The following is a 16,661-nucleotide window of genomic DNA, read 5'->3' on the forward strand; positions in this document are numbered from 1 at the left end:
TTAAGGAATTGTTAAAATGTAATTGTGTGCATTAATATGATTCATTTCATCGGGATTTTTGAACTTTTAATATAAATCTCGAATGTCTTACCGCATTGTTGAGAGGTACCAGAAGGTGACGCCTCCGGCCGGTTACCAGGCTCCGGAAAATATCACAACGCAAAGAGAGAAAAAGTTCGTTGGAAAAGATACACAAAATTGAGAAGCTTAATACCTTTCGTTGTCTTCCTTATTCAACAGCGCCTTTTTCCATCGTCCCTCCCAAGCAGCAGATATTTCTCCAATGACCTCCAAATTTGACCAAGCGCTTGCGCGCATCGATGACGCTCATCGACAGGATCCAAACATGGTCACCGTAAACGGTGCTGCAGTGCCGTACGAGCTCTACTATGCGAATAAAATGACCCAGCACCTTGAGAAGCGCGACCCATCAGCGTCTGAGATTCTTAGACTGGCTGTACGTGCGCAGCATCTCCGCCGCTGGGAAGTGCCCAGATCTTCTTACCCAATGACGAGACCGGGCTACTTCGCCTGGCGGACAGCGCTGAAAAACCGACAGGCTGATATTGCCAAGGAGATTTGCCTCGATTGCGGGTACGATGCAGACGAGGCCGGGCGCGTTGCCTCATTGGTTCGCAAGGAAGATATGAAGCAGGACGTGGAGTGTCAAGCCCTGGAGGACGTTGCGTGCTTGGTATTTTTGGACGACCAGTTTGAGAAGTTTGAGAGAGAACATGACGAGGAGAAAATTGTGGGTATTTTAAGGAAAACCTGGACGAAAATGTCGGAAAAGGGACATGAATTGGTTTCACAGATTGAGATGACGGATCGCACAAAGGGACTCCTTACGAAAGCTCTATCGACATGACATTTGCAGCCGCACTAATATAAATAAACAGGCCGCCAAGAAACTGGAATTAACTTCATAGAAGGGAAGATGAATGCGAAACAAGGCCTCATTATCAGACTATATACACCCAACCTGATACCTACCTCTGGTCCAAGTACAAGTTGCACTAGAACGAAATTAACCCTCGAGACTTTTAAAACCTATCGCCATTTTTCGTATGATTACATTTTGCCATTATCAATCATCCGAACCAAGAAGACAGCTGCCCCGGCGGCTGCTCCTCCTACCATAACCATCTGAACGCCGCCCTTGAGACCGGCTATGATGTTCTCTCTGCCGCTCCAGCCTCGCACAATGCATGTTTTGAGATAGCCAAACACTAACAGTGTAACGGCCATTACGCCGGCGCTATATTTCAACGCTGTCAAGACTTGGTGGCTGAGAATGTAAGGAATAAGCGGAATGAATCCTCCGATGAAGTACCCCAGAGCAAGTGTGATGGCAGAGACAAGAGCTTGGTTGGCATCTGGTTCAGGTTGCTTGTGGTGAAATGCCAAGAGGAATTCCATCAGCTGTTTGGGGGAGCTGTGCAATGTTGAACTCATCTCTGAAACGGGATGATCGGGAAGACTGTAGGGCGCAAACACTTCTCTAACCATCGTCGTTGTCTCGCACGGGCACGCCGAGATAAGCTCTTGTACTTCGCGTTTGGCTGTTTCGTATGACTCTCTAAAATGAACACCCCAAGGAAAAAAGGTTACGGGGTCAGCCTCGATCGTCAACCCGGAGCCTTATTTTTATCTTCCGCGCTACTTACATTTCGGTTTTGGCGCCCACATAGCCGCCCAGGCCCATCGAAATGGCGCCAGCAACAAGCTCTGCTAGACTGCCCAAGACGACGACTTTGGTGTTGCCGAAAGCTGACAAACCCGCACTCAACGCGAAGGGCACCGTAAGGCCATCCGAGAGGCCCAATATAGCATCCGATATTATTCGGGGATTTATTTTGGAGCATGACGTTGACTGAGTCTCGCTCCCGGTATCGTTTGCATTACGCGAGCAGGTGGGAAATGTCTGGTAGCGGCCCCAATTTTGCGCTTCGGGGTCACCACCATTGACCACCGCGCCTCCCCTGTCACACCTTCTGGTTGTGGTGGGAAGCAGAGATTCTCCTATCGGTTCGTTCATTCTCGTATGAGTTGTCTAACTATGAGTCATGGGGGGGAGAGAGGCAGGGCGAATTAATAGGGATCTTACTCGTGTCTTGGTTTGAAGATCGGGACTTGGAAAAGTGATCAACGCCCGAATGGGCTCCATCGTTGCTCGGGGCCATCCACGGAAAATATCTCGCTCAGAAACGAAAATACTATGCACCCTCTCGCTTGGAATTATGAATAACTTTATTTTGGTGCGCGGGAGAGGGGGCAGAAGGCCGTCAGAGGGCAAGGATAGGGAGCTGAAGGGCTATGAGGATGTATACAAAGGCAAGGCAGGGTGCGTTTATGTATATCTCAGGAGATGGAGGACGCCAAGGCGATGGATTGACTCTTAGCTGTTCAAACGGCGGTTAGAGAGGCAAACCTTTTGATATTTTTACCATCTGCATGTCCCTTTTACGTTCTTGCCACCGAGGGCCTTCGTAGTATCGAGCTGCTACGGCGGAGCTTCTGCCAAATCTTATTCCAGCGCCGCGGCCAATCAGCACGGCGGTATATGTAAGTCCGCTCACTTATGCCCTACGTGGAACTTTGTAAGCGTCGCGCAGGAAAACCTTCTGGTTATTTTTGGATTAGCTTCCCAGCGGCCGGTTCTTTCTACAGCCAACGGGCCTTGGATCAAAACCAGCTCCGCTTAAAGATGGCTGGGTTCCTGAACGGTTCCAAGTTTGCCAATGTGGCTGTCGTTTCATCTACAAGAAAGAGATCGCGCGGGAAAAAAGGACAAAAAAAGGAAAACAGAGACAGACAATTTGAGGGGAGCCAGGTTGATGATGATTAATATCTTGTTCCTGGTTGGCCTCCAGTCCGGAGCTAAATGATTACAAGCGATATTGTCAATCTGGGTTAGATTCATCTTCAGAGTGAACCTTATATCAATCAGAGCCAAAATATAAAAATAAAATAAAACAATAGTTGATAAAACTGCAACTTCTCATTGTAACTTTCAGGTAACTAAGAACCAAAAATAAAATAAAACCACCATAACAACAATGATAATCAATTGTCCAGCATCTTAATTATCCCTTGGTGTATATGTATGCAAATGTACAGTACACTCATTTGACCATTGTTGCCCATCCAGATATACTCTTGCATGTTCTTCTTACTCTTATTCGCGGAGGCCTCAAGCACCCCCTTCTCTCTTCGCATACTCTTCCTCCATGCGCTCCTCAAACAGTCGTTCCGCCTCTTCCTTGCTCAGTTGACTTCTCCCTGACTGCCCAGTCGTATCGGATGACGGATCCGCGGTCGGTGCGGAGCCCGGCGCTGTTTGGAGCGGCTGTGAGAACGATTGCTCCTGCAGCTGCAGCTGTTGGTGCTGGTGTGAGGCTGAGGATGATGAGGACGCAGTGCCAGTACCTGGCGATGCGGAGGAGTTGGAGGGGATGGGCATTTTTATGTGGCCTTGACCCGGTATGCGTTGAGTGTACGTAGTATTGTAGATTGCTAGAATCCGATCATATGTTGGTGGTGGAACACCGTTTCCGTTGTTTGCGGGGCGGCTTGCCGTTCGACATATTGTGGCTTAACAAGCATAGCCGCTGAGCCGCTGAGCCACGTTGCCAAAGCTTCGACTGATGACTTAAACTAGTCCCAAATAGGATATGATTCCTGATAGAAGCTACATAGTTTTTATATATCTAAGCTGCGTAGATCGTTGCGATTTCCGCCTTGATCCTCTACTGCGTCGATAGTGAAGTAGCAGTTTGTCTCAGTTAGCCGGGCCTGCTAACTGCCATAGGCCCACAATCTACAGGTTGCGGGACAATCGATGACATCATCAGTGACATAGTGTGAGACCAGATGAGGTGTGATTTCAAAAGGCCATGGGCTGTCGCGATGCCGAATCTTAAGAGAATCTGAAAGCATCTCCCTTCAGGTGGGAGAAAGCCGCTCTCCAGCAGCCGTTGGGACACTGATCGGGAGACCCCATCTGCAGTGGGGAACAGTTCCGTTTCTGACTCCTAGTACAAGTACTCTTCATACTCTCGGATACTTGAAAAGGCAAAGATATTTTCGATGTCCGCTGCCGACTATTTGGCTAGAGGATAAGTGTTATAACCTCTGTATTTCATGGCATGTGTCTACCCAGCTACAAGAGTCGACTGAGCCCTCGGCAGGGTGTTGCAACTCAGCCTGTCCACCACCAAAGGACCATACAGGTGTTTATCTACACCCTTGCGGAATATACGCACATCGAGGGAACCCACAAAAAATGCAGACGCCGATGCCACAATGCTCGAGAGGATAATGAGCTGTAATACAACCGCCAAAAATTTATCTTAGAGTGGCCGGTAGCTAGAATGGAGTACAAGTTGGATGATAGATTTCGGGTATATCACTTAGCTTTAATTCTATCGGTTGAAGTTAATAACGCGTGGTTTAAAGGAATGCTATTCAAAAATATTTACAGCATAAAGGCCATCAGCATCTGCATGAGATTTAATGGCATTAATTTAAATAGTAAACCTATTCCTTCGCTGTTTTGATATATTCTATAGCCATGTCAATATGTCTTACGGTAACATTGGCTGCCTCCAACTGCTCATTTTTTTCGACCTTCGCCTCTTGGGCCATAACCCCACCTCACGACATCGGTTGCGCTGCGGAGAAGGAATCCCTAGTCCCCTTGGTTAAGCGCCGCAGCCTAATAAATTGTAGGATCCCAGCGAAACCATGCCAATCAACTTTGGCCACGCAGTACACTAGATGCCTCCCATGTTGGAAGACGCCTTGGGATCACGTTGTGACTAGCCAACCTGGCATGGAGCAACGTCTTGACTTGAAAAGGGAGCCATCTACCCATATAAATACTTCACATACAGTCCTGACAGCTTAAAAGATTGTGCTCAGTTTCTTCTCTAGTTGTTGTCAAACAAGATTCTGATATCCTACTGGACTTGCATATACCGATATTTCAACCCCAGACCTCTACGGTATGAAATGGCTCCTTCGACATACAGTGCAAATCCCAATCTAATGATTTGAACTTGGTGCAGATATGAGCAATAAAAAGCGTCTATTTATCTCCATTCATCACCGAGATGAAATATCTTTTCAGGAGGGAATTCGCTGCACATTCCGTGCATACCACTGGGGAATTTTGCTAGCACCTAAAAAATCCAGCGGCCGGGACAACACAGCGTTTGACGTTTCGGATGGCCTTCATTTGGATAGTGAAACTGGACAAGACGTGAACCCAGAGAGAGATTGGTACTTCAGAAAGAAGAATAATGTGGATCCATTAGGCAGCGGGCGGTTAATCGGTCGGGTCATGATCGGAAAAGTTCCTCCACAAACAACAGGCAATGACATTGAAAATCTCTTTAGCAGTATTGCTCTGCCAGATAAGGAATTGGGAGAGAGGTGTCGCCATTGGGTTTGGAGAGTTGTATTGGCTCTGCAAAATGAGTCCATGATACAAAAATTCGATATTGAGAAGTTCAAGGACTGGCTATTGAATTATGCCAATCAGTGCCTGGCCAAGCCTGATCCACGCAATATTTGTGATTATAAAGTGAAGACAAGCTAGTTGCGCATAACATTCCCTGGTTCATCATATAGCCTCCAAAGAATCTTTTCTGCCATGAGCTCATCCTCATATGAAGGAAGTTTAAGTTTGATTTTTTCATACCACTCCGGCACCTTGAAGGAAGTGTAGTATGTCTTTGTTAGATCCCAATACTCTGGGTACCAGCCTGCTAATGCCCAGTCCACAACTCCCACAATCTTGCCCTTGCGTATAATGATATTCCGTGGGGCTAAATCCGCATGTGAAAAAAAAGTCTGGTAATTGTTGTGATGGCAGATTGCAACCTCTTCCCCAAAAACCTTAGCTGTAGTTTCCAATGGAACACCACCTCGTAAGAAAGAATGAAAGTTGGCATGAGACTGAAATGGCCCAACAAGATGACTACCGATGCGATAATCAAGAATAGCTCCACCTTGAGCAGATGCAACTACCCCTTCTTTAGGAGGACGAAGCGCTCGAAGCTGAGTTAAGATAACCGCCATATCATTGACAATGGCATCCTGTTCCTCTGGCTTCAACAGGCCGAGCATCCACAGAGTTTCGAGGTTTGTGCCTTTAATGTAATCCATCATGATATAGATGCCGCCTGGCCCATTGTAGGTACATCGAACTCGAGGAACTGGAATAGTAGTGTGCTCTGCAATGTAGAGGAGCGCTTCGAGTTCAGGGGGGTCGCAGGGCCCTTTAATGACACAATCCCACCCAACCCTAACAATGGTTGGGCCTAAAGATCCAAAGATTGACCGGGCTATTCTATATCGAGTATGAAGAACGGCGGCTTTCAAATCCAGACCTGCATTAAAGATGAAGGGGTCAGTTTCAGTCTTCTCGGATGCTAAGGCCTGAGTTGAACAAACCTTGGAATAAAGTTACCATTACCTGCAGCTGTCAGCTCTGAGGTTCAATAGATGCGAGATAGAGTTGAAATCTGGATAAAAAGAGATTGGAGCAGGTGATTTTTGCTTGATTGTGGTTCACTCATCGACCTCAAATTTGCCCCTGGATTCAACCTGGGAGTGTAGTTAGTTAACTAGTTGATTACAGTGGTTTAGCTTAGTCAGCTACTCACCAGATGTTGGGGGGAATGGGTTGCTTCGTCCCCTCTAACATCAGGCTCCTCAATGTTACTCCACCATCATCAACACCGATTTAGAAGAGATGGATCAAAAAGTATAAATTTGGAATTAGAGTTAAGGAATTAGAACCTGAGAAACATTGGAAAATACACTGCCCTACACCTAATGAAGATGGAGGAGAGAAGATTGAAATGCAGCTAGCCAATGGGGTCTAGGCTCAAAGTTTTATTTATCAAGGGAAATCTGAACCCTGTTCAAATATTGCTAGATTGATGGCCTAGCATATACATACAAGCCGCGGAAGAGGAAGAGGCAGCCAGAGCGAAGAATGGAAGCAAGGATCCAAACCAAGTTCATTAATGATATCATTTCTATGCGTAATATGCCTGCAGAAACTTATGGGATGAGATTGTCGAGAATAAAGTCCAACCAGAGAGAGCAGGGATCCGTGAATTCTTGAACTATAGTTACATGTACCAGAGACAGCAGTTGCCAAAGTGCCGTTATCCAATTCTAAACGTCTACGCGGTGTCCTAATAATCAATACCATCGTATTCGCCAACGCTCATTTCATGGATGCTATCCTCGAGAGAGGGACTCTCAGTGACTTTATGATCCAATGGAGCCGGACCCTTACGTCTCTTGCCCTTCCTCTTGCCATCACCCGTGAATATTGGCGCCTCCCTTATCCAGCGTGAGATACACTCCGCCCGTTCTGTGCTAGTAGGATACTCTTTACTATCTTCCTGTGCCCAGCGTTTAGGTGCTGCTCCCGTTTCTGCGTTCCTGCCGTTGTCTTCCTTGCGGCAGCTCTTAGTACTCTTCTCGCGCCCTCGCACCGCCGCAAGAAAGCTTTCTTCGTCTTGAACACGGTCATCAGCCAATGCTTCCATGATCGCATTGCCTTTTCGATGATCCGGCGCTTCCTCTGGGATCACCTCTCTCTTTTCCAATCCTGCGTGGCCTGGAAGTGGGGATGGGGCACAAAGCGCTTCCCACGATTGCTTGAGTCCGATCCAATTGTCCACACGGTTAAGGACTTCAATCCAATCTGCCCGCGCGGGCGATCGAGGTGCAAGGAAAATTGGATACCCGTCACAAACGCGGGATAAGCGTGCAACCATGTGGGCGTGCCGGCGAAGTTCCTTAGGTGATGTTTGAATGAGAGGGTAGCAGAGAAGGAGGGAATGAAGGGCATCGGTCAGTAACGGGTGATAGGTTACAGCTTCATGGCAGTCATGATTTGCGAGGAGAACCGCATCGTCGTGAGCGGACGATATCCCCAGCCCATTTTGCCGTGCGGGTACCAACGCCTCGGAGTCCGGGGGGTAAGGGGGAAGATTGAGCAACAGTTGTTCAGAGAACAGAACAGAGAGCGGATATACTTCTACGGGAGGAAGTGGGTATTCGTCTTGAGCTCCTCGGTAGTCACCGGAACTAGGAGACATTGAAGGTGAGCTTATGTTACCTCCAGTTGCGTGAGCAGTCTCTTGAGTGCTGCTGGCCTGAGTATGGGAGCCTCTCCGCTTTCTCTGTCCACTAGGTGTAATGTGAACCTTGTGGAGAAGTTCTTCAGCAATCTCAGTTGGCAGTCCGGCAGTATAGTCGAGGTGTGAGAGAAAATTCAGATAATCACGCAATGCGCGTTTAGCATTAGTCTTGACAATTCTTCGCGCTTCGAGCCATCGGCGATACGCTTCTTTTCCCGCGGGAGACAATGTGGGCGTGTTGCTACCTTGTCCATCTGTATTTGTATTTGACATTTGTTCATTTTGAGAAGCTTTTAGTGCATCAAGCGCCAAATCGATATTTTGGCACGCAATTGCCAGGTACACCCCTCCACGATGAAATAAGAGTTGAGGTTCCAAGCTGCTTGGCTGAAACTTCTCATCTACCTTCAAGTCATACCTGGAATACCTGGGAGATGATGGCGCGCTCCTGTTCCTGCTTGCCAGCTCCACCTGATCCTGGCCGGTTCCATGCTGTGCTGCATAGAGTCGACAAATGTTTAAACCTTCCGTCAGATCTCTGGCGGCACCGGCAAAATCATCCTTAAACACTCTTGTAATCGCTCTTGTTCGGTAAAAAGCTCCCTCGCGGGGTCCGTTTGCAATCACCTCGTCCAAGGGGAGTAGAGTTGTACACTGCGCGAGAGATCGAGAAGGGATCTTCTCATGAAAAAAGTGAACATATTTAGCATCGCAGTCTTTTTCATTCCGCTGGAGTACCATTTTCGCCACCTCTTCCAGCGCGGAAGCAGATTGCATGGTAGCAACGCTGGCCGCAATTTCATCCAGATGGTATGCTCGAGAGAGCTTCTGGGTAGCATGCTCCCGCATCCTGTGCCTCCGCTCCTTGCTCAATTTGGCGGTTCCAGCACCTCCTCGTCCTCCTAATCCTAGCCCCAGGACCCCGCTATTTCCACCACTTAATAATCCATTGCTAGCATTTAATGAGTTACTGAGCGCGGACGACGTGGTTCCGTTAGCCGCACGGACAGCCAGATCGGTAGCTTCCTCGATCAAACGGCGAATCTTCACGAGGTCAAAGAACACGGCTGGGTCAATGGGCTTCGGACGGGGGGAGGCATAGTTGCTATATGCAAGGCTTTCCAGGACTTCTGGGGGTAGCTGAAGCCACGGTCCGTGGAAGGAAGATATGTAGCGCCAATGCCTGGTTTGTTGGTTGGATAGTTATGCAGAGTTAGTAAACGGACAGATTTGCCAGAGCCGCAGGTTGAATTGAAATTGGCAAACAGGACTACAACTCAGCGAGGAAATCAGCATACTTGTTGCGGCATATTGTCAGAGAGGAGGCTGACTGTTCAGGAGTCTTCGTCTTGGAGTTCTTGAGGGGTGGTGCTGGCGGCGGCTTCAACGCCTCGGGATGAATTGGTGGAGATGATGTTGCTGAAACGCGGCCGTCCCTTGCACTCCCGGCCAATTCTTCCTTCGCATTCAAACCATTCTGCGACTTCATTTTCCTAGTCATGCGGATGCAACTTGAAAGACAGCCCGACTCTTCTTGTAGGCTGAACGATTCACTAGCATTCAATAAGCCCTGGTCGGGGCGGAACAACATTGACTTTTCTGGGTTTTCGGACGAAAATACATCGTCCAGCTTCAATGACTGACATCAAGCCTCTTGGGCATAGAAATGTTAGCTGGTGAGTTCGACGAGAATTACCCCAACTGCCGTTGGGAAACTTCAAGTTAATTTTACAATGATTTTACAATTTACGAAAACGGCGGATATCCATGGACCAAATATTGCGAAGATGTATTTAATGTCTATGGTATCATTAAGGCTTGAAATTCAGGAACAACATAGGACACTGGAATGAGCATATGCATATTCCCTCGCTGGCTATTTCTTTGTTGCGCGAAACCAGCCAAGTACATGAACCCTCTTTAATGCATCAATTAGCTGGTCCACTGTTGTAAATATGGAAATAAAATACAGGGCTTTGTATGTCGCATTTAATATTAGTATATGAAGTTACTGAAATCTCATTCCTGGGGTATCTATTCCGCGCTTAGGGCGAGACAAGCATCTACAGCGAGGCCAACTCTAAAAGCAAAACAATATATGTATCAGTTCCCCGCGATAGGACAAATAAGGGGTTGATCCGAACTCACCTCCCTTCTTTCATCCTCACGACATCGTCGATGAGATCCTTATCTAGATTTGGAAACATTCCTGATAAAGTTCTTTGAATCTGTTTAGCCAACGCAGGAAGCAGGAAGCAGGATACAGGAACAGGGATCTCTACTTACTCGACGACATTGACATGCTCCGCCCGCTGTATCCGGCGCGCCTCCGCTGCCTCCGCGCTTGCCTGGCGAGCTGCAGCTTCTTGGGCATCGAGCTTGCTAATTTGCTGTGGGGTGATGTCTTCTCTTCTACGCTGTCTCTCCGTCGAACGGCGCGCTTCATCTGTTTGTTGCGTGTTCAAAAGGTTTTGTGGGGCCGTTCGTTGTTGAGTGACTGGATGTGGGGATTCCTCAGAGAATATTCGGCCAATAGTTGAAAGAGGTTTTTGGATTGTACGCAATAGTCCTGCCACCGCTACATTGTCTTCACTGCTACCAAACTGATAGGAATCTTTTCGTTTCGCGTATGACTCCCCTTCTGTAGAATTCCGTGGTGTTACTTCGGGTTCACTTAGGGTTGATTTTTCTGGCTGCAGGAGGGGTGGGCCTGCAGCCTCTTCGCTCCGCTCTGCTATTGCGGATACAGCTGCCTCAACGTTTCGTTCAAACTCTTCATCGCTAATAGTAAGACTAGTTCGATCAAGTGTTTCGATGAACTGGATAGCACCAGACTAAGGGTAGTTAGTAGCAATTGCAAAATGAGAATATACCATCCGAACATACCAATGAAGACAAATAGTAACCAGCCTCGCCAGCCAGTTTTTCCTGGTTCCGGAAACGGAGAATATATTGTATATTTGAAACTAGATGTTCTGGGTTTGCCTTCAAGACGACATAAATTAGGAGTGGGACAAACGAATCTGCAGATGTATCGCCATTTGGCGCGTTCCTCAGTAAACCTATTGATTGTCAGCTTGGGAGGAGATAGGACCCGAACGCACTGCCGACGCCATACCGAATATCACTTTGCAGCAGTTCAAAACACAAATGACCTTGTCTCTGGGAGCACGATAACCCTTGATCTTCAAAAGCTCTGTCAAATTGGGTTAGTAACATCCGGCACTCACCAACATTCCGCGTTATACGTACCTTGTTGCGCGAGGGCCAAGAAGCGCCGTCCATTAGGGCCGACCGGAGGAATATCAAGGTGCTCTTCTCGTACCCAACTATAAATGCGGACTTTCTGGGCTAAGACCTCATCGCGTTCGACATCTTCTTGATGTTGGCCCCTTCGTCCGGGCCCTAGGTACCTTCCCGTATCCTTCTTCTGGCCTCTGCTTCTACTCCGCGAGGGCGCTGGCGGCGGTGGTATAGCAGGCGAAAACGTTTGTGAATACAGTCTGTTCATTACAAGCTTTTCTATGCCTTCTTTGGCGTTGTCAAATTCAACGTCAGAAATGTCCCTCCAAACTTCGCACTGAGCCATTTTGTTCGTAATGAATGCGAGAAAATCACTGATTATTTTCACTTGTTCATGAACCATCCATTGTTTCTTTCCAAACTCGGTGAGAAAAGATCGAAGGAACTTGGCTACTGGGTCTGCAGTTCGATGACGAAGTTGTTCGAGGAAACGATGGAAATCAAAGGGCTGGTCTGGTTCTGGTTCAGGGGGCGGCGGACGTGATGCAGAATTTGAGGAGGCAGCCAACTCCGTCCCAGCAGGATTTTGCGAGTTAGTCGAAGGGGACTTAGGAGGCACAGCAGGTGGTGAGATTATTTGTGAGCCAATGCTACGAATGGACGATGGGCGCGATTGCCATTGATTGGAAACATGAGTTTCAATAGGACTGCGCGGCGAAACGATGGGTTCCAAGCTTGACTTGCGTGGTGGAAAATGCGCTTGTCCAGGGAGGAACTGCTCGGCCAATTCAAGTCGAGGAGACATAAGTTCCCCCGGTCCCGGGTGTTTCGTATCGTCCGTAAACTGATCCATGATGCTTTGTATTTCTGACTGTGAATCTTCGTCATTCTGTGCCTCGATTTTCGCTGGCTTGTCAACGTCTTCGTCACAGGCAATATCTGCGGGGATTTGCGGAAGATCCTTGTCTGTATAATCGGTGGGCATTCCTAGAGGTGATTGAGGTACTTGTGGCGTCTTCGGGGTAGGGTCTAGATAGGGCCTCTCTGCCTGAGGAGATGATGGCGAAGTGGAAGCGACGTCGATCTTAAGGGCTAATGACTGTGTGCTGCCAGATTCTCGACAAGAAACTGCCAGCCTTTCTATGTTTTGGGCAGATGTATTCATATTAATGAGGTCGTGATTAGGCCCAAACGAACCAGCCGTAGCTGAGGTCCCCGCCATGCCAATAGTTTCAGTATCGTTATCATTAGTTTCTCTCCGTTCTGCTTCCATCATCGTGTTAGGCGACAATCCAAGGGGTGTATTTTCATAGTTGCTGGAAAACGGACTTGTCTTCGGTGTCGAGCCGTCTGCCTTAGGATACTCTGTCCGTTCCCCTATGATGTCAGAGCCAAGTTGCTGACTCTCTTGTTGAGGGCCGTCACCTCCTGGAATGCAATCTCGGGGCTCGGGGGAAGACATAAGCTGGACATGGAGGTTGGTAGGTCAAAATTGTACAAGTGAATTCAAGGTGCAGTGCCCATTCTGAGATGGCTCTCGTCGAGAGACAAATATTCGCTGAATATTGTCGACACGAACTCGGGTTAGTTTCATGGCCGCCTCTTGCGTCGACAACCAGTCGAGGCTTATATTAAGGAAGTTTCCGGACTATTGTTGCCCCGAGAGGAGTTGTTGACTTAGCTAGGCTGTCACATGATCCAAGATCGAAACTCAACTGTCTCTCGTCCTCTTGCGAAAGTGTTATCTCAACTGACCAGGAATCCTCTTCGAGCGCCATGTGCGGCATATTCTTTTCCTTGGGCGCAGGGAAATATGTGCAGCCGGACGAGGAAACCACTCAGCTCCTGCAAAACAGAGGCCCTGACTGTTTTAACAGGCACACTCTTCAGGTACAACCTTCAGAGGAGGCGAGACCGAACCTCGCTGACATTCCTTCTTCCCTCTGTCTAACTTATATTTCAACCGTTCTGGCTCTTCGCGGGGACCATCTACAGGTTCAGCCCTTTGTAGACTCCGACAGTCGGTCGGTTCTATGCTGGAATGGGGAGGCCTGGAAAATCCAGAACAATCCAGTTCAGGGGAATGATGCCAAGTGTGTTTTTCAGTTACTCCTAAAGGTCGTACAGCCGCCCGAAACTCAAAGTGGCTTGCTCCCATCTCAAATCACGGAGAGCCAATATTTAGCTAAAGTAGTTCAGGCCGTGGGTGCCATTTCTGGCCCTTTCTCCTTTGTATTCTATGATGGATATCGCCAAAGGGTTTTTTACGGAAGAGATCGTTTGGGAAGACGGGCACTTCTGAGTGGATGGGATATTTCCGGAAGTTTCAAGATTTCCAGTGTTTGCGACGGGACGTCGTCCAAGCATTTCGAAGAAGTAGAAACTGATGGCATTCATATGATCGACCTTGCCAGCCTTTTCCAAAACACTGGTTGCAATACAGCCCCATCGGATGTATTGCGTTCAATATTAACTGTGAAGAGATTGAATTGGAGAAACGAAATAACTTCTAATACCGAAGGGGATTTTATTGTATGTTTTCTTACAACGGTCCCTTAAAACCCTATCAACTAATACACTCTTACAGGCAACTCATTTACCACCCATTAACAAATCTGTTTTTATCAGAGAGATTCCTCCACTGCTTCAAACAAACTCGCCGTCTATAGAGACACTAGAGCTCAAGCTTCGTGAATCACTCAAGCTTCGGCTCGCAAATATTCCAGAGCCTCCCCATTACTCATCACATTATAGGTCAAAAGTAGCGGTTCTTTTCTCAGGAGGCCTTGATTGTACCATACTCGCAAGACTAGCACATGATATCCTTCCCATAGATGAGCCGATCGATCTGCTTAATGTGGCATTTGAAAATCCTAGGGTTATTGCAGCCGCTGCCTCGTCAACTTCCAAATCAGCAATGACACCGCTGTGCACATTTGAAACCTGCCCGGACCGAATAACGGGGCGATTGTCCCACACAGAGCTACAAAATATATGCCCCGGCAGGCCCTGGCGGTTTGTTGCCATCAACATTCCGTACACGGAAACATTAAACCATCGAGAAAAGGTCAGGCGCTTAATGCGACCCCATAACACCGAAATGGATCTATCGATAGCCTGCGCCCTGTACTTTGCATCGCGTGGGAGAGGAGAAATCACAAGCGATATGGACCAGCATGCGACAATACCATATACAACAACAGCACGGGTTCTCCTGTCCGGGCTTGGCGCCGACGAAATTTTCGCAGGCTATACAAGGCATGCAACTGCGTTCAAGCGGCATGGCCTCCAGGGGCTTGTGGATGAAATTGCTTTGGATGTTGGTCGTCTTGGCAAACGAAACCTGGGCCGAGATGACCGTGTTATATGTCATTGGGGTCGCGAGGCAAGATACCCCTATCTGGACGAGGACTTCCTAGCGTGGGCGCTTGCCTGCCCTATTTGGGAAAAATGTGGATTTGGAGCGTTGCCCCCAGGCTCAACTAGCACGCCTGACATTATAAAGGAACCCGGAGGCACGGAGGAATCCCTGGAGCCTGGGAAAAGATCTCTCCGACTCCTCGCGTGGAAGCTCGGAATGGAAAATGTTGCTCGTGAAAAGAAAAGGGCGATTCAATTTGGGTCTCGAACTGCCAAGATGGAAAGCGGTCGAAGCAAGGGAACACAGATATTAGAGTGAAATTATCTGCACTCATTGCCGGCCCGAGCCTAGAGTATATCACTGGGTGTGGAAACGTACACATATCCCTCAAACGTTGAGAGCATGAGGAACTGAACGCAGCAATGATGACAATAAACAGATACTTCTGATGGCTAGTTGTCTGCCGATAGAAAACCATGTCTAGGCTGGGTACATGCCTTTCGCTGAAGCAGAGCGTTTTCTTCGATGCAGATTGCTTGATGGAACATTTAAAGGCAAGTCTGAGCTGCGGTTTGTATGAGCATTACGATGCTGCAAGGCTCGCAATCCACATTTACCGAATGGCATTTTATGATCCAAGGCATTTTTGCGCACCACATGGGATGGATGCTTGTCCAATTGAGCAGTGCTTTCAAGAGGGATTTGGCAGACTTCTTTTTTTCTTTCATATGTTTGATTTGTGCGATGACCTTACGAACTTACATACCCTATAGGACTCTAGGACGTAGGCGAAAAGTCCCATAATAGAAGCGTCTGTTTTCACGACACAGTTTTGGGTATGTGTATAAATTTGAAACTGGGGGCGTAATTGGGAAGTTAAATAATCGTTGGGTAGGATGATTCTGCTGAAACATATTAATGCATCATCCAGTATTGCTCCACCTCTGATTCCTTGGCCGGGACAGAAGGTTTCGAGAAGAATCAAAAAACCCCCCATTGAGTTTTCCAAAAATTCAAACGAAGTGGCGCAGAGAAACCTTAACGTCGACTCATATTTGGATTGAGATAGAATGTTCCCTGAACCTAGTAAGGTAAGAGATGTACCCTCCTTGGCGGAGCTGGGCCTTATACTTGCAGATAGCTATTTATTCCTTATTATTACAGATGTTGTTTCAGTAGAAATCGGGTTGCTCCGCCCTTCATTGCATTTTTTTTTATTTTTCATTAACAATGCATCGCGAGCTACCAAACCTACGAGCACGCGCTGCTCCGCCCTTTCAAATCGTTGAGGGTAAAAGTATCCTTTAGTCTGCATCAGCTTCACCGCTTAACCAAGGCACGGCCCTGGTACACACACAGGATACCTGGAAAGCGGCAGGCAGAAAAGGTGAAGTGTGCCAAGAGCAAAAAACACCTCTATTGAATCATCGCCAGTTGTTGTTTTTGAGTCTTCCCATCGACTTGGTGGTAGGGTGCACGGGTAGGTAACCTTTGACGGCAGAGCGGTATGCAGTGAAACTGTTGAAACAAACGGGACTGTGGTAGGTTAGCAGATGTCCCCCAAAAGTGTGCCGACATTTATAAATAATAATAGTTAACTGACTTAAAATGGTTGTGGATAATTATAAAAAGCTAAACGGAGATCCGTTGGATGACGAGCCTTAATTTGAGATCGAAAACTCAAACTCTAACGATAGCTTCAAGGGGCTTCGGTGAGATTTTATCCAACGGCTAGTTCTGCCCCGAGTAGTGGAGTGAATGTATGTATGTATGTATGTAGCCTTGCAGGAAGAGGGGGTTGTGTGCGACCGGATTGCAGTTGGAATGGCTGCAAGGATCACCTGCTGATCTTGGGAATTAACTGTTCACCCGACATTCAATTTCTAGCA

General features: G+C 47.7%; 6 protein-coding genes across 6 annotated transcripts; 2 read left to right on the plus strand and 4 right to left on the minus strand.

Moving 5' to 3' along the window:
• Positions 1–283: 283 nt before the first annotated feature.
• HCBG_04767 (glutamyl-tRNA synthetase) lies at positions 284–868 on the plus strand (the record flags this gene model as incomplete). Its single annotated transcript, XM_045431816.1, has 1 exon — positions 284–868. One exon carries the CDS (start codon positions 284–286, stop codon positions 866–868), a length of 585 nt encoding a protein of 194 aa, XP_045287028.1.
• HCBG_04768 (CCC1) lies at positions 848–2,038 on the minus strand (the record flags this gene model as incomplete). The annotated part of the gene is made up of 2 exons (XM_045431817.1): positions 848–1,579; positions 1,668–2,038. The coding sequence occupies 2 exons, from the start codon at positions 2,036–2,038 to the stop codon at positions 1,072–1,074; spliced, it is 879 nt and encodes a 292-aa protein (XP_045287029.1).
• Positions 2,039–5,598: 3,560 nt separating this feature from the next.
• On the minus strand, positions 5,599–6,499 carry HCBG_04769 (uncharacterized protein; the record flags this gene model as incomplete). Its single annotated transcript, XM_045431818.1, has 2 exons — positions 5,599–6,395; positions 6,460–6,499. The coding sequence occupies 2 exons, from the start codon at positions 6,476–6,478 to the stop codon at positions 5,599–5,601; spliced, it is 816 nt and encodes a 271-aa protein (XP_045287030.1).
• A 712-nt stretch (positions 6,500–7,211) lies between these two features.
• Positions 7,212–9,657, minus strand: HCBG_04770 (uncharacterized protein; the record flags this gene model as incomplete). The annotated part of the gene is made up of 2 exons (XM_045431819.1): positions 7,212–9,351; positions 9,467–9,657. The coding sequence occupies 2 exons, from the start codon at positions 9,655–9,657 to the stop codon at positions 7,212–7,214; spliced, it is 2,331 nt and encodes a 776-aa protein (XP_045287031.1).
• Positions 9,658–10,202: 545 nt separating this feature from the next.
• HCBG_04771 (vacuolar sorting-associated protein) lies at positions 10,203–12,873 on the minus strand (the record flags this gene model as incomplete). The annotated part of the gene is made up of 5 exons (XM_045431820.1): positions 10,203–10,248; positions 10,455–11,002; positions 11,055–11,230; positions 11,287–11,364; positions 11,421–12,873. 5 exons carry the CDS (start codon positions 12,871–12,873, stop codon positions 10,203–10,205), a joined length of 2,301 nt encoding a protein of 766 aa, XP_045287032.1.
• Positions 12,874–12,941: 68 nt separating this feature from the next.
• Positions 12,942–15,090, plus strand: HCBG_04772 (uncharacterized protein; the record flags this gene model as incomplete). Its single annotated transcript, XM_045431821.1, has 3 exons — positions 12,942–12,994; positions 13,289–13,943; positions 13,999–15,090. 3 exons carry the CDS (start codon positions 12,942–12,944, stop codon positions 15,088–15,090), a joined length of 1,800 nt encoding a protein of 599 aa, XP_045287033.1.
• Between the last annotated feature and the right edge of the window lie 1,571 nt (positions 15,091–16,661).

Source organism: Histoplasma capsulatum, assembly GCF_000150115.1.
Source record: "Histoplasma capsulatum G186AR genomic scaffold supercont2.6, whole genome shotgun sequence".
In the NCBI taxonomy this organism is placed as follows: Eukaryota; Fungi; Ascomycota; class Eurotiomycetes; order Onygenales; family Ajellomycetaceae; genus Histoplasma; species Histoplasma capsulatum.